The following is a 25,785-nucleotide window of genomic DNA, read 5'->3' as shown; positions in this document are numbered from 1 at the left end:
TTTTCTAGTGACTAATGATGTTGTGCACCTTTTTGTGTGCTTATTGGCCATTTGTATATCTTCTTTGGAGAAATGTTAATTCAGATCTTTTGTCAATTTTGAAAAAGATTTTATTGAGAGCGAGAAAGAGCGGGGGGGAAGGCAGAGAGGGAGAAGCAGACTCCCCACTGAGCAGGGAGCCTGATGTGGGTCTTGATCCTAGGACCCTGAGATCATGACATGAGCTGAAGGCAGACACTTAAACGACTGAGCCACCCAGGCGCCCCTTTTTTGTCAATTTTTAATAAGGTTATTCATCTTTTTGTTATTACGTTGTATGAGTTTTTCATATATCTAAGTACAAGTCTCTTTTCAGAGATAAGATTTGCAAAAACTTTCTCCCATTTTGTGGGTTGCTTTCACTTTCTGGATTGTGTCTTTTGAAGCACAAAAGTTTTTGTTTAGTGATGTGCAATTTATTTTATTGTTGGTGGTGGTTGTACTTTTGATGTCATATCTAAGAAACAATTGCCTAATCCAAGGGCACATATATTCATACCTTTGACTTCTTTTAAGAGTATATTTTATAGTTTTAGTCCTTACATTTTGGCCCTACTCCATTTTGAGTTAATTTTTGTTTATAGTGTGAGGTTGGAATGTACCTTCATTCTTTTGCATGTAGGTAATCCAGTTGATCCAGCATCATTTGTTAAAAAGGTTATTCTTACTCTCCGAATTGTCTTGGCACTCTTGTTAAAAAAAAATCTATTAACCATAAATGTGAGGATTTATTTCTGGATTCTCAAATCTCTTTTATTAATTTATACGTCTTTATGCCAGTAGCATACTGCCTTGATTACCATAGCTTTGTAGTAAGTTTTGAAATTGGGAAGTGTGTTCTCCAACTCTGATCTTCATTTTCAAGATTGTTTTGGCTATTCTTTTTTTTTTTTTTTTTTTAAGATTTATTTATTTGGGGTGCCTGGGTGCTCAGTCAGTTAAGCATCTGCCTTTGGCTCAGGCAGGGTCCTGGGATTGAGCCCCATATCAGGCTCCCTGCTAAGTGGGGAGCCTGCTTCTCCCTCTCCATTCCCCTGCTTGTGGCTCTCTAGCTGTCACTATCTTTCTGTCAAATAAATAAATAAAATTTTTAAAAAACTTTAAAAAAGTTTTATTTATTTATTTTAGAGAGAGAGAGCAAGCGAGTATGAGCGGGAGGAAAGGCAGAGGGAGAGGGAGACAAGCAGACTCCCTGCTGAGCGGCAAGCCCAACGCAGTACTCCGTCCCAGGATCCCAAGATCATGACTTGTGCTGAAAAAAAGTCAGATGCTCCACTAACTGGAGCATCTATTTCTTCTGGAGTCACTTTTGGTTGTTCGTATATGCAGAGTTTTTCCATTTCATCTAGGTTATCTAACTTGTAGGCTTACAGTTGTTCACAGTAATCCTATATAACCCTTCTTATTTCTGTAAGGATAGCACTAATGTCCCTCCTTTCATTCCTGATTTTAGTAAACTGAGTTCTCTCTTTCTTAATCATTCCAGCTAAAGGCTTGTCAATATTGTTGATCTTCTCAAAGAATCAGTTTTTGGTTTAGTTTTTTTTCTGTTGTTTTTCTATATCATTTATTTTTGCTGTACTCATTATTATTTCCTTCCTTCTGCTTGGTTTGAATTTAGCTTCTTCTTTTTTCTAGTTTCTCAAAGTGGAAGTTTAGGTTATTGATTTGAGATTGTTCTTCTTTTTTAATATAGATATTTGCAGTTCTAAGTTTTCCACTAAGCATTACTTTTACTGAATCCCTTAAGTTTTGATATGTTGAGTTTTATTTTCATTTGTCTCAACATGTTTTCTAATTTACCTTTGATTTCTTCTTTGACCCATTGCTTATTTAGGAGTGTGTTGTTTAATTTCCACACATTTGTGAATATCCCAAATTTCCTTCTGTTGTTGATTTCTTTTTTTTTTTTTTTAAGATTTTATTTATTTGACAGAGATAGAGACAGCCAGCGAGAGAGGGAACACAAGCAGGGGGAGTGGGAGAGGAAGAAGCAGGCTCATAGCGGAGGAGCCTGATGTGGGGCTTGATCCCATAACGCCGGGATCACGCCCTGAGCCGAAGGCAGACGCTTAACCGCTGTGCCACCCAGGCGCCCCCTGTTGTTGATTTCTAATTCTATGGTGATTAGAAAACATACTTTATGATTTAAATCCTTTTGAATTTATATATTAATATTATATGGACCTCATATAAATATATTTGTTTATAAAATGTTTTCAGGCTTGTTTTGTGTCTGTACATAGGGCCTATCCTGGAGGATATTTCATGTACGCTTGAGAAGAGTATATTCTGGTGTTGGGTGAGGTGTTCTATAGATGTCTGTTAGGTCTATTTGGTTTATGGTATTATTCAATTTTTCTGTTTCCTTTTTGATCTTCTATTTGTTCTGTCCATTATTTAAAGTGGTATTGAAGTCTCTGACTGTTATTGTTGAATTGTCTATTTCTCCCTTAAATTCTGTCAGTTTTGCTTCATGTGTTTTGGGGTTCTGTTATTAGGTGCGTATGCATTTATAATTGTCATATCTTTTTGATATATTGTCCTTTTGTAACACCACAATGCAATTCTGACACTACCTGGAGTTTGCCCAAACTGCACAATTTTAAGGGTACAGTTCCCAATAAAACTGCCCTCACTTCAGATGCCAGCCACAGGTTCAGGGATCCACAGGCCACCCACATTTCTAAGCAACTGGCTATAAATTTGAGGATTCCACAGTCACTTCAGGTTCAGTAATTTGTTAGAATGACTCACAGGTACAGCTTTATTATAAAGGATACAAGTCGGGACCTGTGAGATGAAGAGACACATAGGGAGAGTGTGAGAGGGCCCCAGATCTGGAGCTTCTGTGCCCTCTACCCATGGAATCAGGATTGTGTGTGACACATCAGATGGAACACATTGATGTGTTCACCAGCCTAGGAGGCTCCACTGAGCTTTGGTGTCCAGAATTTGTATGGGGCTTTATTACATAAATATGATTGATTAAATCATTGAGCACATGGTTGAACTCACTTCAACTCCCCTTCCCTCCCCAAAAGTTGGGTTGATATCACCTGGCTCAGCCCCATCTCTCTAGTCACGTGGTTTGGTTGGTTTTTCTGGCCTGACCAACATCCGTCCTGAATCATCTCAGTATAAATAAACTCAGGTGTGGTCTGTGAAGCCCACCATGAATAATGGTTACATTCCTGTTACTCAGGAAATTCCAAGGGTTTAGGGGTTAATTCATAGAAACTGAGGACAAAGGCCAGACAATTTCTTTATTATATAATGTTCTTTTATCATTCAAAATGTCCTTCTTTGTCTCTAGTGACAATTTTTGTCTTAAAGTCTTTTTCTGATCCTAGTATAACCACTCTAGCTCTCTTTTGGTTACTGTTTGTAGGGCATATCTTTTTTTTTTTTTTTTCCATCTTTGTATTTTGACTCTTTGGTCTTTGAATCCAAAGTGCGTGTCTTGTCACAGCATAAAGTTGGATCATGGATTTACATTTAATGTAATTAAATGATTAGGTTGGATTTACACCTGTCTTTTTGCTATTTGTCATATGCCTTTTTTGTTCCTCTTTTCCTTCACTTCCTTTTGTGTTAAGTAAATTTTTCTAGTGTAACATTTTAATTCTCTCATCCTTTTGCTATTTTATATCGAGTTATTTGTTGTTACTCTAGGGAATACAATTAACATCTTAATATTTAACAATCTAGTTTGGAATAATACCAACTTAATTTCAGTAGTGTACAAAACCTTTGTTCCTATTAAACGCCATTTCTTCCCCTTCCTTTGTGCTGTCATTGTCATAATCTTTATACATGCATGCCCATCAAACAGATTTATAATTAGTGCTTTATCCATTTGTCTTTATTTTTTTTAAAAGATTTTATTTATTTATTCGACAGAGATAGAGACAGCCAGCGAGAGAGGGAACACAAGCAGGGGGAGTGGGAGAGGAAGAAGCAGGCTCATAGCGGAGGAGCCTGATGTGGGGCTCGATCCCAGAACGCCGGGATCACGCCCTGAGCCGAAGGCAGACGCTTAACCACTGTGCCACCCAGGCGCCCCTATCCATTTGTCTTTAAAATCAGGCAGGAGAAAAAAAGAATTACAAGCAAAAGTACATTTATGCTGTCTTGCATATTTATCTATGTAGTTATTTTTATCAGGGTCTTTATTTGTTCCTTCATGGGGATTCAGGTTACTGTCTAGTGACCTTTTATTTCAGCCTGAAGGACCCCCTTTTCATTCTTGTAGGCAGGTTTACTAGCAACAAATCCTCTCTGGTTTTGTTAGATCTAGGAATGTCTTAATTTCTCCTTCATTTTTTTAAAAGATTTTATTTATTTATTTATTTGAGAATGAGAGAGAGCACAGAGGGAGAGGGAGTAGGAGAGGCAGACTCCCCACTGAGCAGAGAGTCCAATGCAGGGCTCGATCTCAGGACCCTGAGATCATGACCTGAGCTGAAGGCAGATGCTTAACTGACTGAGCCACCCAGGTGTCCTCTCCTTCATTTTTGAAGGATTATTGTGCTCAATAGAGAATTCTTCGTTGGCAGTCTTTTTCTTTTGTTACGTCTTCCATGGTTTATGATAAAAAATTAGGTGTTAATCTCATGTTGTTCTCTCTTTCTGCTTTTATGATTCTCTTTCTCTTTGACTTTGGTTATGACATGTCTAGATGCACATCTCTTTGAATTTATCCTACATGGAGTTCTTTGTGTTTCTTGGATGTTTAATATTTTTCATCAATTTGGGAAGTTTCCAGCCATTATTTCTTCAAATATCATTTCTTCCTCTTTTTTTTCTCTCTTTTCCTTGTAAGACTCTCATTTTTCATATATTGATAACACTCAGTGGTGTCCTATGGGTCTCTGATGCTATTCATTTTTCTTCATTCTTTTTTCTTTCTGTTCATCAGACTGGATAACCTCAGCTGACCTGTTTTCTTCTGCCTGTTCAGATCTGCTGTTTAGTTCCTCTAGTGAATTTTTCATTTCAGTTATTATACTTTCCAACTTCAAAATTTATTTTTGGTTCTTTATTGATATTCTCTATATGCTAAGACATTGTTTTCATACTTTCCTTTAGTTATTTAAACATGAGTTTCTTTAGTTCTTTGAACAAAATAGTTGATTAAAAGTCATTGTCTAGTAAGTCCAGTGTCGGAGCATCTGCAGGGGTAGTTTCCTTTTTTTTTTTTTTTTTTTAGATTTTATTTATACAGAGAGCGAGAAAGAGAGAGAGAGTAGAGATGGAGAGGGAGAAGCAGTCTCCCTGCTAAGCAGGAAGCCTGATGCAGGGCTCAATCCTAGGACCCTGAGATCACAACCTGAGACGGAGGCAGCTGCTTAACCAACTGAACCACCCAGGCACCCCGGGACAGTTTCTATTAACTGCTTTTTTCCTGGGTATGGGCCACAGTTTCTTGTTTCTTTCTTTTTTTTTAAAGATTTTTATTTATTTATTTGAGAGAGAGCACAAGCAGGCAGCAGGCAGAGGGAGAGAGAGAAGGAGGCTCCCCACTGAGCAGGGAGCCCGACATGGGGCTCCATCCCAAGACCCCAGGATCATGACCAGAGCGGAAGGTAGATGCTTAACTGACTGAGCCACCCAGGCGCTCCTACTTTCTTGTTTCTTTGCATTTCTAATAATGTTTTGTTGAAAACTTGACCTTTTTTTCAGATTTTATTTATTTGATAGAGCACGTGCATGCTCACAAGCAGGGAGAGCAGCAGACAGAGAGAGGGAGAAGCAATCTCCCTGTGGAGCAGGGATCCTGATTCGGGGCAAATACCAAGACCTTGGGATGATGATCTGAGCTGAAGGCAAATGCTTAATGGACTGAGCCACCCAGGCGCCCCAAAACTTGACAAATAACATAATCTAGCAATTCTGAAATCGTATTGTTCCCCTCACTAGGTTTTGTGGTGTTTTTTGTTGTGGTAGTTGTAGCTGTTCAGTGACCTTTCCTAAACTAGTTATATAATGTCTGTATTCTTTGTCCTCTGTGGCCACTGAAGTCTCTGCTTGGTTAGCTTTGGGATCAGCTAATTGTTGGATATCAATTTCCTCAATTCCAGCTATTTTGGGGGGGATTATATTAAATTTTTATATAAATTCAGAACAACTGAAATTTTTATGATGTTGAGTCATCCTAGTCATCCTGTCCAAGAACATTTATTTTCTATATATAATATAAATATAAATATATATAATATAAATATAAATTATATATATAAATATCAAATCTAGGTCCGAAATAAAAAATAAGTATAAAAATATTTTGAGGGTCATTTGGGGAAAATTGTATATTAGATAGTATTGAATTAATATTCTTATGTGTGATAATATTGTTTTTGTTACTTAGAATGTTTTCATACATAGGAATGCCTGCTAAAATATTTACAGGTAAAGTGTCATGCCTACATCATTTAGTAAAAAAAAAAAAAATACAAATGGGGGGGAAGTAGAGGGAGAGAAAGATAAGGCAAATGGTGGATCCAGTTGAGGTGTGTGTACTCATACTATTCTTTCAACCTATCTCTAGGTCTGAAAATTATCAAAGAGGGGCTCCTGGGTGGGTCAGTTGGTTGAGCATCCAACTCTTGGTTTCAGCTCAGGTCATGATCTCAAGGTCATGAAATTGAGCACCATGCAGGGCTCTGTGCTCAGCAAGGAGTCTGCTTGAGATTCTCTCTTCCCCTCTACCTCTGCCCCTCCCCCCACAAATAAAAAAATAAACCTTAAAAAATAATTGTCAAAGAAAAAAGAATGGAATAAACATGAGCTGTAGCTTCAGGGGTATCTCACTGCCTCCTAAGCTATTGTTTGTTTCTTTCTTATTTTTTTATTTTGTTTAAAGATTTTATTTATTTATTTGACACAGAGAGAGCATGCACAAGCAGGGGAGAGGCAGAGGGAGAAGCAGACTCCCCCCTGAGCAGGGAGCCCGATGCTGGACTCTTCTTGCCCAGGACCCCGAGATCATGACCTGAGCTGAAGGCAGATGCTTAACTGACTGACCCACCTAGGCGCCCCTCTTTTTTTTTTTTTTTTGAATGCAGATTCCTGTATCAAGCCTGAGGGACACAGTTCTGGAACTGGCAGTGTTTGATCAACACAGGAGAAAGTTTGATAATTTCAGTTCACTAATGCTGGAATGGAAATCCTCAAATGAAACACTAGCTCATTTCGAAGATTATAATTCAGTGGAGATGGTAGCAAAGGATGATGGCAGTGGGCAGACTCGGCTACATGGTATTATGGTGACTTACAAATGCTTTTACATATCTGCTAAGTGTTTCTGCGCTAAGTATTTCCCTTGGTGACAGTTTATTTCAAATTTTGTCATATCTCTCTTCATTTTTGATCATTGTATGTTTTAGCAAACATACATATAGATTTCTTGATTGCAGAGGCATGGTCTAGGATCCAATGTTTCTCGTAAGAACATAAAATTAATTTTTTAATGTATTTATTGCCTATTATTTGCCTAATATTATGAAAATTTCATTTATTCATTAGAAAATATTCATTGAGTGACTGCTACATATAAGACCCTGTACTAGGCACCTGAAGATGGAATGGTACATGAGATAGTCATGGCCTCTGCCCTTATAGACTTTATATAAATCTTTTTTAAGATTTCATTTATTTATATATTTATTTTAGAGGAGGGGAGGGGCAGAGGGAGGGGAAGATAGAGACTCTCAAGCAGTTTCCCTGCTGAGTACGGAGCCCAATGTGAGGCTCAATCTCATGACCTTGATCTCAAGACCTGAGCCAAAACCAAGAGTCAGATTCTTAACCAACTGAGCCACCTAGGTGACCCCCTCATAGACTTTAAATATTACAGTTGTTAGGTGTTTTGAAGGACAAATATTGGGTGCCTGAAGAGTTATAGCAGAAAACCTAACCTAGTTTAGAACAGAGAAGGCTGCCCAAGAAAGTAACATTTATGCTGAGACCACAGAAAGGGGAGACAGAGTGAGCAGAAGAATAAGGTGAGTGAATCTTACAGAGGGACCAGAGGCACCAGCAGGAGTTCTGAGAGAGCAGCAAGCCATCACATGTCATCAGTCCTCAATCCTCTGCTTGTACCACATTTGCTGATTCACCAAAGCCAGTCACCTGCCAAAACCGACTCAGGGTGGATAAGCACTGCTCAGGGGCATGGGTACCAGCAAGCATGGTTCCCTGCAGGCCCGTAACGTGGAAGTTTGCCACAGAGCAATCCCAAAGGTGAAGAACAAAGAGGTACAGAGGGTAACTTTTAAGTTTCTGGCATGAACATTTGGATGGATGGTGTAACCATTCATGGAATAAGAAATGCTAGAGGAGAAATATTCAGCCTTCTCCACACCCACAGGGAGCTCACCCACAGGACAAGTCTTAAGAACTTAGCTAGAGAACACGGCAGCAAAATACTCGTGTATGTAATACTATAATACTCTAATGCCAACAATATGGTACACTTAGTGTAAAAACTAAGGAGGAGGGGCACCTGGCTGGCTCAGTCAGTGGAGTGTGCAACTCTTGGTCTCAGGGTTGTGGGTTCAAGCCCCACATTACATGTAGAGATTACTTAAAAATCTTTAAAAAAAAAAAAGTGGTAACAAGGAAAGAGATGCTCCTTACATGCTGTAACAGTCAACCACCAGATACAATCAGTGCTACTTCTGTTTTCTGATTCATCCCTCCCTCTAACTCCATCACCATGTCCTCATCATGTCTGTCCCTTGTTATTGCAGTAGCCTCCTGGCTGACCTCCCTATGTCTGTGCTGCCCTCTAATCTGTCCTCCACACTACTATCTAGATTACCTTTCTAAAGTACAAATCTGAACCTCTTTCTTAAAATTCCTGTTTTGGGGCACCTGGGTGGCACATTCAGTTAAGCATCCACTCTTGGTTTTGGTTCAGGTCTTAATCTCAGGGTCATGAGATTGAGCCCTGCATCAGGGTCTGAACTCAAGGGGGAGTCTGCTTCTCTCTCTCTCCCACTGCCTCTCCCCTTGCTCACTCGCTCTCTTAAATAATAAATAAATAGATCTTTTAAAAAGTTGTTTTGGATACTATGGACTGAACTCTCAGACATGCCAAACACTGCACTGAGTACATTACATGGATTTTCTCACGTCATCCCCATCCCAACTATGAGACACCATGATGTCAGTGTGCTCATTCATCATTTATTGAGTTCTTACTGTATTCTAGGGACAGTTTTAAGCTCTGAGATTACAGCAGTAAAATAGGTGAGGCAGCAAGCCCTCTGACACCAGAGCCCATCCTCTCAACCACTGACTATACTGTCACTGCACTGCCTTCAGGGCCTCCCCATATCTTTCAGGATAAAATTCTATGTTGCAGCTTAACATACCAACCCCTGCCTACCTCTATGGCTTCACCTGCTGTTATTACCCATGTATACCCTACATTTTTCTCACACTCAACAACTTTATTTATTCATTAAAAAATTTTAAGGTTTTATTGTTTTAAGTAATCTCTACCCCCAATGTGGGGCTTGAACTTACGACCACATGATCAAGAGTTGCACGCTCTTCTGGCTGAGCCAGCAGGGCACCCCCACTCAACAACTGTATATCCGTAGCCACGACAAGGCTTCTCGTACCTCTTCCCTTTCATGTGTTTATGTTTTCTTTTCTTGCATCGTCTCTGGTCTGAAATGTTCCTCTTGCCGTCTGTGAGTGTTCTGTTCCGCTATATTACCATTCTAAGGAAAGCATTCCCTTCCTGTGCCCTGTACCTACTGCTCGAGCAGCGCTCACCACACAGTATTGTAGGGCTTGGCTTACCTCGCAGTCACCATACTAAAGCTGCAGGCTTCTTTGATGGCAAGGATTGTGTTTTCTTCTTCATCTTTGCATCCTAATTACCTGGCATAGTACCTGGTATGTAGTAGTCCCTCAATAAACCTTTGTTGGTGGATGGATGGATGGATGGATGGATGGATGGAGCATCATGAGAAGCTGTGTCACAGATTCAGGCATGATCATACTGTTGTGTTGAGGATAAAACAAGAATTGACTTAAGTGGCAGATTTATGTTAAAGTTTTAGAAAGAAAACAAAAGAATGAATAGGTAAAACAGGGTTGGATTATAGAAAGTTTCAAATACTAGTTAAAGGAGTTTGAGTTGTTCTAATGAGGAATACCCGTTTAAAGTGGACGAGATGAGGGACACCTGGGTGACTTGCTCACTGAAGTGTCTGCCTTCGGCTCAAGTCATGATCTCAGGGTCCTGGGATTGAGTCCTGCATCAGGCTCCCTGCTCGGTGGGGAGCCTGCTTCTCCATCTCCTCTGCTTGTGCTCTCTCTCTCTCAAATAAATAAATAAAATCCTAAAAAGTAAGTAAATAAGACGAGATGTGACGTTCACATTTATAGGACAGTTTAGAACAGCAAAAGGCCCTGAAGGGCCATATCTTTATTTTTCACTCCAATTTTTATTTTTTTTAAAGATTTTATGTATTTATTTGAGAGAGAGAGAGAGAGAGCACACAAGTGGGGGAGTGGAGGGGCAGAGGCAGAGAGAGAAGCAGACTCCCTGCTGATCAGAGAGCCCAATGCAGGGCTCGAATCCAGGACCCTGGGATCGTGACCTGAGCTGAAGGCAGACACTTAACTGACTGAGCCATCCAGGTACCCCCTTACTCCAACTTTTAAATCAAACAAAAGTTTCCCCATACACTTTGTCAGTCTGTGTTTGGACCCACAGGCCATTAGAGCTGGAAAAGATTGTAGATTTTGCCTGGCCCAATCCCTCATTTAATAAAGAAAGTGAGAAATAAAGTGGTTGCTCAGAGTCACATAGGAATATAATAGCAATCAACACAAAAACTCAGTTTTCTGTTTCTTGTGTATTTCCCCACGAAGTATTTTTTCTTCCTGCAATAGAACATCATTTGGAAAAGATTAGGACAGAATTTGGTTTTCAGGAGACACTTTATATTCTACATGTTATTGTTTCTCACATGTCTCCAGGTCATCAGGTCCTTAAAGTACATCAGTTAAAAGGGACTGTACTCATTGGAGTCAATTTTGTGGGCTACTCAGAGAAGAAAAGTCCAGAGGTAAGAAATAAAAATCACTGAAATTTAAGGCTCTTCATTTATAACTTAAAAAAAAATCACTTGCAACTAATGTAAATCTGAGAACCATGCACATCTCTGATTCTGTTATCTTTGGCATGTGAAAGAACACTGGAATCTTCTCTCAGCTGAGGAGTTAAAAGTCTATACTCACCTTTGTGGTTGTTGTGCATTTCTAGAAGCTTTCCAGCTTGCCCAGATCTGCAGCTGTGGAGCTGCTCCTAGTAGACGATGTAACTGTACTGCCTGAGAACGCCACCATCTATAACCACCCTGATGTGAAGGTGAAGTTGGACGGGTCTAGTTAAATGGGATCCAACTGGAGGGGAAGAGTATGAGGTTATTAAGATTAATAGTATGGCAATAAAAAACTCACTTATGTGTTGAAAATCACTGATAAGCATATGTAACAGGTATAATAATTAGGTGCAATATCCTTGGTACTAATACTGTAATAATCATAGTTTGTCTTCAGTCCACTGACCTTAATCTTTTAATCCCATACTCTTCCTTAACTAGGTAGGACTTGTTTTCTCTGAATTATTTATAAACCAAAGAGAGTAGAGTGTTGTGTGTCTGATCTCTCCATAGGAGATATTTAACCTTGTGGAAGGATCTGGTTATTTTCTCGTCAATAGCAGTGAGCAGGACATTGTCACCATCACTTACATGGAAGCAGAAAGCTCTATCCAGGTGAGGTCTAGAGATAGTCCCAAGTTGATAGTCTCAGGTCAAAGTTCACCCTTACGAGAATGATTGGAAAAATTCCATTGTATGTCTCAGACTTAATATTATAAAGGTAACATTTGCCTCTTTTTTTAACCTTCATAGATTCTCCAACCCAAAACAAGCTTGTTTTGTTTTTTTTTTCCATCTGGGCAATTTTTGTTTCTGATTGAACTGTGACAGTGTAGAAGACCTCTAATTGTAAGATTTCCATGAAAAGAAGGTTCATTTCTATAAATTTCAACACACAGAACTGTGTGGATAATTAATTGTACCGTTGACTTCATAACCTGAGTATATGGTGTTTTTAGCCAGGCTATGACAACTCAATGTATTAAGCTATCTTTGTAGTCAGTATGCCAAGGGATTTGCTTTTAGTTGACTTTTAGTAATAAAAATAATACCTTATATTAACATATGTGGGTATTTCCTTTCCTTCTAAGAGGTCAAAGGAATTTAACTTACCTTGGTCATAATGTTTAAGGAGGGGAGGTTGCAGCACTGTGTACAGAGTGTGAAAGTACCTGCTACGTGGGGCAGGATCCACAGCACATGACAGAAAACCAGGTTCTCTTCATGCATCCTGCCCCGCTGGTGATGTTAGCATACATGGACTGGATTTTCTTCATGAAATCCCTTCCCTGTTCATAATGAAGAAGCTGCATGTGTATGTTGGATTCTGCTTGAATTCAGTCAACTTAAACTTTACTCTTTACCAGTTAATATTTGTTATGGGTGCATGTTGTGCTGTGCCTGAAACATATAATGTGACCTCTCAGTTCCCGTCACAAAGGAAGTAAGTTGTTGTATTTTGTGCTTTGAATGAAAATAGTTGCTTTGATTATGTTTGGAGCATGTGTGCTTCCTTACCCAGCTGCCATCTTCCTTCTAGTTAGTTCCAGTACACCCTGGATTTCTCACCTTGGAGGTCTATGATCTGTGCTTGGCTTTCCTGGGTCCAGCAGTGGCCTACCTCAGGGTGTCAGACATACAAGAGCTGGAGCTTGATCTGATTGATAAGGTGAGAAACGTTTGCAGTTTCACATCAGAGAAGCAGGCCTCATCTTGCCCTGTAGCCCCACTTTATACAGTCTGTGTGGCTCCTGTGTGTGCAGCAGGACCTTCAGTGATGTAATGGAAATACCTATCCTTAAAGAACAACATGCCAGCGTTATAAGATGAATAGAGTATTGAAGAGCAGATAAACCAGCACATGTAGGTTAGGTTTATTTGATGAAAGGCTGACCAGGAGCATTCAGCACAAACAAAAGTTTGTCACCCTCAAAGAGTTAGACTGTCCTTGGTGAATGAGACACTTCTACTAAAATTACCTTTTTTTTTAACTACTAGGTTGAAATAGGTAAAACTGTGTTAGTAACCGTAAGGGTTCTTGGCTCTTCCAAACGCCCATTCCGAAATAAATACTTCAGAAACATGGAGCTTAAACTGCAGTTGGCTTCTGCCATCGTCACCCTGACGTGAGTGCCACCTCAACACTTCCTTCTCCCCAAGCTGAACATCAAGAGTCCACTCTCCCGAGGGGAGGGGGGTGGGGGAATGGGATAGACCGATGATGGGTAGTAAGGAGGGCACGTATTGCATGGTGCACTGGGTGTTATACACAACTAATGAATCATCGAGCCTTACATCGGAAACCGGGGATGTACTGTATGGTGACTAACATAATATAATAAAAAATCATTAAAAAAAAAAAAAAAAAAGAGTCCACTCTCCCTACGTTACTTCACATTTTCTTCTTTCCTTTTCTGTCACAGTGCCTTTCAGCCCGTACTCTTCCCCATATCCGGCTCTCTACAAAGTACCCCTTCCACGTCCTCAGATGTGTTGTTTAGGGATAAACTCACGTGTTTGTGATTTTTTCCATTTTATGAAACTTCTCCTTGGTATCCTCTGGGGTGCTTCAGGATGGAGGACCTTCAAAAATCTATCTAGGGGCGCCTGGGTGGCACAGCAGTTAAGCGTCTGCCTTCTGCTCAGGGCGTGATCCCAGCGTTCTGGGATTGAGCCTCACATCAGGCTGTTCCGCTATGAGCCTGCTTCTCCCTCTCCCACTCCCCCTGCCTGTGTTCCCTCTCTCGCTGGCTGTCTCTATCTCTGTCAAATAAATAAATAAAATCTTTAAAAAAAAAAAAATCTATCTAGAAGCAGAGGTGCTGGTATTCCCCTCTGCAAATGTGGAATACAGAAATTCCAAGGTGCTTTAGTATTTGCAATTTTGCCAGTCTTATGTTTATGTTGCCCTTATTTCTTTGGGGCCTTTAAACAAATATTTAGCCTTCAGGAACTTCCTGCCATTGCCATGAACCTTGTCTTGACTCTGGAAATTTATTTTCTGGCAGTTCCCTTTAATTAGAGTTAAAATGAACAGAAAATGTTATGCATCGTAGAAAGAAGCATAACTGGCTACTCTTAAAGTGAAATCTTTTTTTTTTTTTAATAATTTTATTTATTTATTTTGGGAGGGGGTTTAAGGGGAGGGAGAGGAACTAGCAGACTCCTTGCAGAGCCGGCAGGGGGCTCCATCCAACGGCTCCAAGACCAGGACCCAAGCCAAAACCAAGAATTGGACGCTCAACTGACTGAGCCACCTGGGTGTCCCAAAATCAAATCTTTCTTACCTAAAAATACATACGTCTTTGCAGGCTAATGGAGGAACAGGATGAATACTCTGAAAGTTACATCCTTCGAGCTGTCTCGATTGGGCAAACCACACTCGTGGCTGTTGCCAGGGACAAGATGGGGAGGAAAGTCACATCGGCTCCTCGCCAGATTGAGGTAAGGAAATTATCTCATCCAGAATTAATACCTCATCTTATTTAGCTTCATTCATCTTTTTCTGTTCAGTTTGTGCAAGTTAAAAATTATTTGACTAAGTAAAATGATAGTTGTTTAACTCTTGAAACAATATGTGATTTGTTTTAGGGGGTTTTTTTCTGTATAAAAGTAATATACTTCTTGTAGAAAATTTGGAAAGCAAAAGAAATAATAAAGATGCACAATGAAAATCAGCTGTAATTCCACTCCTTAGAAGCAACCGTTCCTTATTAATAATCCTTCACTTCTTCCCCATGCTTATTTTAACATAGATGAATCATACTGCTTTTTTCATCCTAATCCTATATCAAAAGTATTTTTTATGTCATTAAAAGATCATTGTTGGCCATGAGTTGGCAATTGTTGAAGCTGGGTAATAGGTACCTGAGAGTTCATTATACTGCTCTCTCTACTTTTATATATGTTTGGAAAAAAGTAAAAAAGAAAGATAATTATAAACATAACTTTAATGACCACTTTTATTCCAATGAATGGGCATATAATTTTTTAAGTATTCTCATTTATAATTTTTTGCTATTATAAATAAAATGTGTGTTTATAAATAAAGTAAAATGCATGTCTGTGTATAGGATTTTTTCTTTAGAATAAGCCGCATGATCATTTATTACGAAATTGATTCTGGTCCATCCCTGTTGTCTCTTTGGTCTTCTCCTTCAAGGTGTTTCCTCCATTCAGACTTGTTCCAGAGAAGATGACACTGATTCCAGCTAACATGATGCAGGTGACCTCAAAGTCAGGAAATATTATTTACCCTTTCTCTTCACCCTGCTCTGCCCCACCCCAACACACACGCATGCCCTTCTTCCTATTGGCCTCCTCTTGTCTACTCCTAGCCAAGTACAGCAGGATCTGATAAAGAAGAAGAATGAGCACTTTCCTGTCCCCTAACGAACAGGATATAACCTACCTCTCGGAACCCCATAGATCATGTGTGGTGCTTGTGTTTCTTCTGCATTTGAGTTGATGTGGGGTATGTCCATTGGGAAGTGGGGGAGGGTAAGAGGTCAAATTGCTTGGACAGAATGTTGGGAAAAGAGATGTGATTTCTCCCTATGTTCCAGGCATTTACTGGTATGTTTAAATTCCAGGTAATGTCTGAAGGTGGCCCCCAGCCCCAATCTATCATTCACTTCTCTATCAGTAACCAGACTGTGGCTGTTGTGAATAGGAGGGGGCAAGTTACAGGGAAGGTAGTCGGCACAGCTGTGGTTCATGGCACCATCCAGACAGTAAATGAAGATACTGGCAAAGTCATTGTGTTTTCCCAGGTATTGGTTCTTCGCTCTGTTCTGCTTCCACTTTTCTATCTGGGAACCATATTGGGGCATGTGGGGTGGTGATGAGGAGGGTGTCAGCAACTCAGAAAAAACCCTTTGAGTCCCTTACCTGGCATTCTCTTAACCAAGCATGTAAATATGTAATCTTTAGTGAAAACCCCACAGAGTATTTGGCATTATTGTAAGACATAGTCCCTATCCTTAAGGAATTGTGTATGGAACAAACACACATCTATGGCGTATTCTTTTGTTGAATGCCCAAACAACAACAAACTCGTTATCATAAGCACCCTCTGCCCACTGCACAGACATCCCTCTTAGCCTGAGCTTGCTTCTACCTGTTGAGCAGGATGAAGTGCACGTTGAAGTGGTTCAGCTACGGGCTGTTAGGATCCTTGCAGCTGCTACTCGACTCATCACAGCGACTGAGGTCGGTAAGGTGGCTCTGTTCCCGGTGTTCTCTGGTAATGCCAGCTGGGCAGGACATAAAGCACAGCTCTGCTGCTTCTTTTCAGATGCCAGTTTATGTCATGGGAGTGACCAGTACCCAGACCCCTTTCTCCTTCAGCAATGCCAACCCTGGGCTCACATTCCATTGGTCCATGAGCAAAAGGGATGTATTGGATCTAGTACCCAGGCATTCAGAGGTATGAATGTGTCTGTTTGTTATATCATCTCAGGGACATCGATAGTAAATTTACCTTATCTCATCAAGTTTGAGACTGACTTCACTTTCTAAACTATACAGTGTTACTCTTTATCTCCTTTTCCCCTTGTTCTGTGAACTCTGGAAACCTACAAATCATATGAAGAATTCAATTTGAGTATTCAGATAATGCTATGTAATTTTTAATATACTTTGCTGGAAGGAATTCTCAAAAACAATGTTTCCTTAATATTGTATTTGTGAGCATTTGTGTTACATGAGTAGTAACACGTTATGAATACGAAGTATGTAGACAGGCACGCTTCCGTGTCCTAGGCTTTACGTCACTGTGCTTCACAGATGCTACATGTTTTTACAGATGGAAGTGTTGTGGCAACCACAGGTCTCTTGGTGCCATTTTTCTGACAGCGTTTGCTCACTCTGTATCTCTGTCACATTTTGATAATTCTCACAATATTTCAAACTTTTCCATTATTGTTTTATTTGTTATGGTGACCTGTGATTGATCAGTGAGTATGATTCACTGAAAGCTCAGACGATGGTTAGCATTTTTTAGTATAAAGTATTTTTAATTAAGATACCTACATTATTTTAGACATAATGCTGTTTGTTGCACACCTAATAGACTAACCGTATAGTGTAAACATAACTTTTGTGTGCACTGGAAAAGAAGAAAATTTATTTGACTTGCTTTATTGCACATTGGCTTTATTGTGGTGGCCTGGCACTGAGACTGCAGTGTCTGAGGTGAGCCTGTGCTCTGTGGTAAGTGAAAATAGCTTTGATGTCTTAATGCACATAGCATGAAGCCTTACTCAGAAACCTGGAAAAGAACAGAAATAATAGGGAGGGAGGGAGGGAGGGAGGAAGGAAGGAACAAAGGAAGGAAGGGAGGGAGGGAGGGAGGGAGGGAGGAAGGAGTGGATGCGAAGGGAGGGAGGAAGGAAAGGAGGGAAAGGAAGGAAGGAAGGGGATGCTCAGGCTAACTTTACCTAGTTTACAATATTGTCACCGGATGGTCAGTTTGAGAGAACCCACCCAAGGTGGTCTGGGGACAGTGGCAGCCACTTCGATCCTTAGGAAGAAGGAACCTGCAGCCAAGTTACCCAGTAGGTCATGACTCAGTGCTCACCAGAACAAAGAGTGAGAGGTAGATCTTGGGGGGGAACAGGGAGGTTACAGGAGCTAGAATTAATAAGGTATTTCTAGAGCCAGCTAAAAAGAAAAGAGAAGTCTGAAGAAAAGTTAAAAAATCTATTTGTAATCCTTCTAAAAATATCCTAGATCTGTAGTCCAGAGAAACTCTGGTGTTTGGGTCTTCTATCTTTATGGGCTTCCCTGAGCCTGCTTATACGCAGAATGGAGGAGAGATGGAACTGTACTTTGTTTGGCAGAGTTCTGCACAGGGATTCAGCTTGTTTTCTTGACTAGCAAATAGAGATTGTGTGAAAAGAGCATCTGTTCTATTTCTCCCTTCCTCCAACTTTATCTAAAGCCCAACTCTTGTCTTTAGGAAAAGTGATTGAAAGCCACATACAGAGTTTCTCCTCCTGCCTCAGACCCTGCAGGGTGAGCAGAGCCGGCCCCACACGGAGGTCTCCTGCACTGTGGCGTCAACATTCAGAGATTCACTTGGATCAAACATATTATAACCCACTTGTTCTTTAGCATAAAGCTTCTTTCCAGACAACTGATTGAGATCTGCATAAAGGAAATGGGAATTTTTCTGTGGGGGAGGAGGGAAAGGTGATTTTGGAACTTGGGACTCTGTGAGTCAAGAGAGCTGGAAGAAGGGTCTTGAGGGCTCGCTCTGAACAGCAAAAAGACAGGAGAAAGAGCACATGAAATGAGTGCTCCAAAGGTAGGCAGGTGTCTACTCCAACATCTGTCTTAATGCTTGCCCTGCCTTCCCGATGGCCTTATACGGTCTGGGCCAGAGTGGTGGGGAAACAGTAGGGAGATGGTCCGCTAGTGTGAGCATAGTCCTGAAATAGCTCTCCTTTCTTGTCCTCTTCCTTCCTTGCTACCACTCTGAACTCCAGGAGTAGATGGTCTCACTTCTCCCAATTCAAGTTCTATCTGAAGCCATTTTAGAAACCCCTTCCTTCATTTTCATTCTTCTGTCAATGGATTGACTTCAGGATAACATGAGACTCTCACAGAGGCTTGCCAGAATGAGTTGAGTGCTATACACAGAGTGTACTTTCGGGGTGACTGTGTTGCTGGGAATATGAAAAGAAATAACTATGAAAATAATACCTGGTTCTCTAGTTCTTTTATACAGATGTAGCATACATTTTCTTTATCGTTACAACACAGAGGGAGGGGCACAGTGATTATTAATGAATATTTCTTAATCCATTCCTGACTGTTTTCCAGGTTTTCCTACAGCTCCCGGTAGAGAATAACTTTGCCATGGTTGTCCACACCAAAGCAGCTGGTCGGACCAGTATCAGAGTCACTGTCCGCTGTATGAACAGTTCCTCTGGGCAGCTTGAGGGGAATTTGTTGGAACTGTCTGATGAAGTTCAGATCCTGGTAAGGTCCCAAACCTAAATCTTGTTTTTACATATCAAGGAGAAGAAAGTTATATTCTCTTATCATCCATGAGGAGCTTGATCTGGCTAGAGGTAGAGAAATTGCTAGAGGGAGTCCTAGAACAGGCTCATAGTTTCTAGATCTTTGTCATTCTTGCTAATTGCATCTATTTAAGTATTGATATCAGAAGCTATAAGAATGTGCAGTCCCCTCAACTCCCCACACAATAAACACAAAATATGAAACCATAATCACTAAAAAGGGATTCATTTCTGAGCTGCTCCGCCTAACATAGATACTATGATACCATCCACTTAGGAGATCTAAGCCTAACTTCCAGTAGGATGTGAAAGCATGAATGGTTGGTTTCTACAGATGTTCTCAGGCTGAAAGCCCTGTTGTTTGTAGTGTTCAAAAGAAAAATGATCATTTGTGGGGGGCAAATAAGTTTCTCTACCTCTGAATTTAGTACTGATTTTTTTTTCTATTTTTCTCCTTTATTTTGGTTTTGTTTCTCTGATTCAGTGAGGGATAGAGGAAAGAGCATTTTACTAGGAAGTAGAGAACCTGAATAGTGTCCCTTGTTAATTTATTATTATAGGTTTTTGTTCTCAAATCTCTTTTCAGGTTACCAGAGCTAAAATTAGAAATTTCAAAATTATTTTATACCTAATATCTAAGTGATGGAGAGGATGTGGTCGGTCAGCGCAGCTTTGTCAGAAGCAGGGCTAACACTAGATTTGTATTCTAGAATACCAAGGCATGTTTTAAGTGTCTGGCTCATTTGGAAAAGAGTGTCGTGGACCCTCAGGATAAGCTGAAGTGAGGTGGACGTTGATTTGTAGTTGATACGCGAGCAAAGGTCATCATTTTGTCTTTTCCAGAAATGAGGAAGACATTATTTTCTCACTTCAGGTTTTTGAGAAACTCCAACTGTTCTTTCCAGAGTGCCAGCCTGAGCAAATTCTGATGCCCATGAATTCCCAGCTCAGACTCCACACCAACAGGTGAGGAGAGTGGGGAAGGGCAGGCCAGCTTCCAACCTTACCCTTAGGAACATGGAAAGAACTCTTCCCTTCGAGGTGATTTTTCTAACCCACAAATAAATTTTTTTTAGTTGAAGTGAAATTCATGTTACATAAAATTAATCATTTTATTTTATTTTATTTTTATTTTTTTTAAAGATTTTATTTATTTATTTGACAGAGAGAGAGAGACAGCCAGTGAGAGAGGGAACACAAGCAGGGGGAGTGGGAGAGGAAGAAGGAGGCTCCCAGCAGAGCAGGGAGCCCGATGCAGGGCTCGATCCCAGGACTCTGGGATCACACCCTGAGCCCAAGGCACTGGGATCACACCCTGAGCCCAAGGCAGACGCGTAATGACTGAGCCACCAAGGCGCCCTGAAATTAACCATTTTAAAGTGGACAATTTAGTGGTATTTAGTGCATCACAGTATTGTGCAACCATCACCTCTAATTCCAGAACATCTTCATCACCACCAAAGGAGACTGTACCCATCAACAATCACTCTCTGTTCTCCCCTCCTCTCAACCTCTGGCAGCCACTGATCATCTCTCTCTGTGAATTTAAGTCTTCTGTGTATTTCATTTATTACATGGAATCATATAACATGTGATCTTTTGTGTTGGCTTCTTTCAGTTAGCATGTTTTCAAGGTTTATTCCCATTATAGCATGTATCAATATTTCATTCCTTGTATTTATTTTTTTTAAAGATTTTACTTATTTATTTAAGAGAGACAGCAAGTACAAGTAGGGGGACAGGCAGAGGGAGAATGGGGAGCCTGACTTGAGGCTCTATCCCAGAACCCTGCGATCATGACCTGAGCCACCCAGGTGCCCCTATTTAATTTCTTTTAATGACTAAATAATACTCCACAGTATGGATATAACATATTTAGTTTATCCATTCATCTATTGTTGGACATTTGGGTTGTTTTCACCTTTTGGCTATTGTGAATGCTGCTGCTATGAATATTCACGCACAACTGTTTGTTTGAATATCTGTTTTCAATCCTTTTAGCTGAATTTTTTATTTTTTATATTTTTTTAAGATTTTATTTATTTATTTGAGAGAGAGAGCGAGCAGAGAGAGAGAGCACGAGTGAGAATGGAGGGGCAGAGGGAGAAGCAGGCTCCCTGCTGAGCAAGGAGCCCAATGCGGAACTTGATCCCAGGACCCCAGGATCAAAGGCAGATGCTTAACCAACTGAGCCACCCAGGTGTCCCTAGTTGAATGAATTTTTAATGATAAATATGTGATGGGATGTGATTTTTAAAGAGATAGGCATAAGCCAAAGGCAGACTTTTACTTGAACAAATAAGCACACAACATGGAGAATGGCAAGCAATTTCCTCAGAGTACAGTCTCTAACAGTAATCCTGGCAATCTCCTTCCCTTCTGGTCAGACCCAAGAGATGCCACTTGTTCCATTTGTTCCCTAGGGAAGGGGCCGCCTTTGTGAGTTCCCGTGTTCTCAAGTGTTTCCCTAATTCATCTGTCATCGAGGATGATGGTGAAGGGCTCCTGAAAGCTGGTTCCATTGCAGGTACTGCTGTGTTGGAAGTCACTTCTATAGAACCTTTTGGAGTCAACCAAACAACCATAACTGGAGTTCAGGTGAGTTCAGGGACTTACTCAAAAAATTAAAAGGAATACCATGGCCTGAAGAGGCAGATTTCCTGGTTTAAGAACTAGGAACTTCCTTGGAAGTCAGAATGAACTGTAAGATAAGAGGACAATCTTGACATGGGTATAAGCCATCAAATTAAAAGTGGCCTTTAGAGTCCTTGTTATAACAGGGATTAGCCTCAAATTGGTATACTTTCTGAGCAGTGTTGGTAAAAGGGTGTGGGAGAGGGTAGAACTATTGCCATCAAAATTAGGCTTTGTTATTAGAATTAAAAAATTCAGTCTAACATGGGGCGCCTGGGTGGCGCATTCAGTTAAGCGTCCAACTCTTGGTTTCAGCTCAGGTCTTGATCTCAGGGTTGTGAGATCGAGCCCTGTGTCGGGCTCCACACTGAGCATGGAGTCTGCTTGAGATTCTCTCTCTCTATGAGGTGCCTGGGGGGCTCAGTTGATTAAGCATCTGCCTTCAGCTCAGGTCATGATCTCAGGGTCCTGAGATCGAGTCCCGCATTGGGCTCCCTGCTCAGCAGGAAGCCTGCTTCTCCCTCTCCCTCTGCCCCTTCCCCCCTCCCAGTTGGGGGGCTCTTTCTCTCTCTCTCTCAAAAAAATAAATAAAATGTTTAAAATAAAAACTCTAAAAAAAATCTATAAATTGATAATAAGTCTGAGACCTAGCACAGTTAAGTGAAGCTATAGAAGATGGAGCTGCGGTTCAAAGCTGGACTTCTACTGCTTCACAGCTTCTCTGGTACTGTATGAAAATACTAGCTACAGTATTCTTGATAAACAATCAGTTATGTAGCAATAAATATTGAGTGGTTTGCACAAAACAGATGAAGTGCATTCCTTTGCTCAGAAAGCTCCAACTTCAGGGCACCTGGGTGGCTCAGTCAGTTAAGCATCTGCCTTCAGCTCAGGTCATGATCTCAGGGTCCTGGGATTGAGCCCTGCGTCAGGATCCCTGCTCAGCAGGGAGTCTGCTTCTCTCTCTCCCTCTGCCTCTCCCCTGCTCATCCGTGCACACGTGTGTGCGCTCTCTCGCTCTCTCAGGTAAATAAATAAAATCTTAAAAAGAAAGCTCCAACTTCTCTCCACAATCTCTCAGCTTTAATAATTGAGGAGCCATTTCCTGTACTGTCCTATTTCTTACTGGACTCTGATTTAAGTTACCTCTGATCAGGAGCTGTTTCCCATGAAAGAACCACCGCTTTTTTATCGTGGACTGTAAACTTCAGAATCTATCGCAGCTCCTCTCCTTCTCCCACAGGTGGCGCCAGTGACATACCTGCGGATGAGCAGCCAGCCCAAGCTGTATGCAGCCCCTGGGAGGACTCTGCCAGCCTTTCCGGTGGGCATGTCTCTCACCTTCGTTGTTCAGTTCTATAACAGCATTGGAGAGAAATTCCACACACACAACACCCAGCTTCATCTGGCCCTGAACAGGTGTGGAATCAAAGGAATGATGTCGATGTTGTGGTAGTCATTGTGCAGATAGGCTCGGGTTATCCAGTAAATTCCTCTCATGTTCTCTACTCAGAATCTGATCTTTCTTTCTTTCATTAGGTTGGGAAACACCAGAATGGTGCTAGTTGTTCAATGAAGAAGAATTTCAGGGTGTCTTCAGTCTTTCAAGCCCTAGTTCACAGAAAGCCCCCATAGGGAGCTGGTAGGAGTATTATTATCAAAAAGCTGTACTGGGGCACCTGGGTGGCTCAGTCAGTTAAGCATCTCACTCTTGGTTTCAGCTCGGGTCATGATCTGGGGGTCCTGGGATCGAGCCCCACGTCAGGCTCCACACTCATTGTGGGGTCTGCTTGGATTCTCTCTCTTCCTCTCCTTCTCCTCCTGCTCATGCTCTCTCTCTCTCTCTCATATGCGTGCGCTGTCTCTCTCTCAGATCTTTAAAAACAGAAAATTTTAAAAAGCCAACCTCGCGGGCACCTGGGTGGCTCAGTCAGTTAAGCATTCAACTCTTGATCTCAGCTCAGGTCTTGATCTCAGTGTTGGGAGTTCAAGCCATGCTGGGCGTGGAGCCTACTTAAAAAAAAAAAAAAAGGCTTACTGTGTACTCTGTATATAAAGGTAATAGACCTGACCTGTGGCCACTGTTGCTTGCCCTCCACCATAGAATTCCTTCTGAACCTTTGAGCCGTTGAATAGAAAATGCTGTGACCAGCTCTGCCCCCAGAACTGTGTCTTCACAGTGATCTTTCGGAGATTACCTGCTACTTTCTTATCTCCTTTCAGAGATGACCTGCTACTTATTGGGCCAGGGAATAGGAACTATACTTATGTGGCCCAGGCAGTGAACACAGGAGTGACGCTTTTGGGAATCTGGGACCGGAGGCACCCAGGTGTGGCAGATTATGTCCCTGTTGCTGTGGAGCACGCCATTGAGCCAGACACCCAGCTCACCTTTGTTGGCGATGTCATCTGCTTCAGGACTCACCTCCTCAGCCACAACGGTCTGGATACCTTCCCTTTCTGAACTTCACAGCTAACTGGATGAGAAAGCAACTCATCCCTTAGATAATTTTTTTGAAATTATTTCAAGTCTGAGGGCCTAGGCTCACGTGGCTGGCTCAGTCCGTAGAGTGTGTGACTCTCCATTTCAGGGTGTTAGGTTCAAGCCCCATGTTAGGTATAGAGATTATTTTAAAAAATAAGCCTGAGGGTGGGGCTTGATCCCATGATCCTGAGATCATGACCTGAGCCAAAATCAAGAATTGGATGCTTAACCAACTGAGCCACCTAGGTGCCGCCAAAAATAAAATCTTTAAAAAAAAATCTTGAGGGCCTCTCTGGGAATATTGACCATGCACCTCCTGAATGCATAGTTCACTGTATCATTATGTAGATGGTGTGGGTACCTTCCCTTCTCCCCCATTCCCAGCTTCTGAAGGAGGTTAATTGATAAATTGAAGAACAGTAAAGGATGAACTAAAATGAAGGAAAATGCAGTAAGGCGTTAGTTCTAGGAACCAGTTGTGAATACACTGTTTTGTAAGGGACATTTGAAGGCCTAACTCTTAAATATATAGTAACCATAATAAGGTTTGGCCTTGTACTGGGCTAAACTATACTCTTGATCAGCAAAGCATTTCCGCCCTGGGAAGTACTATTGAGTGCAAGAACATCAGCGTTTGGTTAAGAAATGAGTATTAGGGGCGCCTGGGTGGCACAGCGGTTGGGCGTCTGCCTTCGGCTCAGGGCGTGATCCCGACGATCTGGGATCGAGCCCCACATCAGGCTCTTCTGCTATGAGCCTGCTTCTTCCTCTCCCATTCCCCATGCTTGTGTTCCCTCTCTCGCTGGCTTTCTCTATCTCTGTCGAATAGATAGGGAAATCTTTAAAAAAAAAAATGAGTATTAATTCTCTGGGTTTACAGAAAGTATATTCTAAGGCAGTGTACCCTGCCTGGGTGTATGCATCCAATCATCCATCCAAGTAGGACTGGTGAGGGGTGGGGAGTGTGTGGCTCTGTGACCTCTTCTGGGAACTGTGGATCCATGTGTCTGGGTGCAGTGATGTGACGTGGGTCCAGATTCTATATATTTAGGGCTTGATTCAGAAGGAGTCCACTGAGCTCAGGTCATAACCCCCAATCCTGTAACGACTGATTTGCAAGCAACCACCACTAACATGTAACCCAGGGCCATTGAGCTAGCCCTGCTTTAGGGTTCACAGAGTTACAATCTTATGATTGTTAATCTCTTGTCAGTGAAACAACACTGTTACTTTACTCTTTTGCTAGATTTTGTCAGGACTGTCCTATCTTCCATTCTAGAATACTTGGACATCCTAAATCTATACCACTTTGAATGAGGAAGCAAAAGGACCAAAAGCCAGGTTCAGTAATTTAACCTAAGCTCAAGGTGGCATTCCTCTGCCACCTTGAGACTTAAGCCAAAGTATACAA

General features: G+C 41.2%; 1 protein-coding gene across 2 annotated transcripts in view; it reads left to right on the top strand.

Moving 5' to 3' along the window:
- The window catches only part of NUP210L (nucleoporin 210 like), a 74,676-nt gene that overhangs the window by 36,421 nt on the left and 12,470 nt on the right, over positions 1-25,785 (top strand). For both annotated transcript variants that reach the window (XM_040635697.1, XM_040635696.1), the window contains exons 17-32: positions 7,107-7,299; positions 11,044-11,132; positions 11,330-11,434; positions 11,742-11,843; positions 12,769-12,897; positions 13,227-13,354; positions 14,540-14,672; positions 15,391-15,453; positions 15,821-16,000; positions 16,359-16,439; positions 16,525-16,656; positions 19,056-19,214; positions 20,130-20,221; positions 21,679-21,853; positions 23,133-23,308; positions 24,113-24,330. In XM_040635697.1, coding sequence (XP_040491631.1) covers positions 7,107-7,299; positions 11,044-11,132; positions 11,330-11,434; positions 11,742-11,843; positions 12,769-12,897; positions 13,227-13,354; positions 14,540-14,672; positions 15,391-15,453; positions 15,821-16,000; positions 16,359-16,439; positions 16,525-16,656; positions 19,056-19,214; positions 20,130-20,221; positions 21,679-21,853; positions 23,133-23,308; positions 24,113-24,330 — 2,155 coding nt within the window. The remainder of the gene's footprint in view (positions 1-7,106; positions 7,300-11,043; positions 11,133-11,329; positions 11,435-11,741; positions 11,844-12,768; positions 12,898-13,226; positions 13,355-14,539; positions 14,673-15,390; positions 15,454-15,820; positions 16,001-16,358; positions 16,440-16,524; positions 16,657-19,055; positions 19,215-20,129; positions 20,222-21,678; positions 21,854-23,132; positions 23,309-24,112; positions 24,331-25,785) is intronic.

The sequence above is a fragment of the Ursus maritimus genome, unplaced genomic scaffold, assembly GCF_017311325.1.
Source record: "Ursus maritimus isolate PB19 unplaced genomic scaffold, ASM1731132v1 scaffold_2, whole genome shotgun sequence".
NCBI classification, from domain to species: domain Eukaryota; kingdom Metazoa; phylum Chordata; class Mammalia; order Carnivora; family Ursidae; genus Ursus; species Ursus maritimus.
Note: the sequence above shows the minus strand (reverse complement) of the source record. Positions and strands in the feature narration are given on the sequence as shown.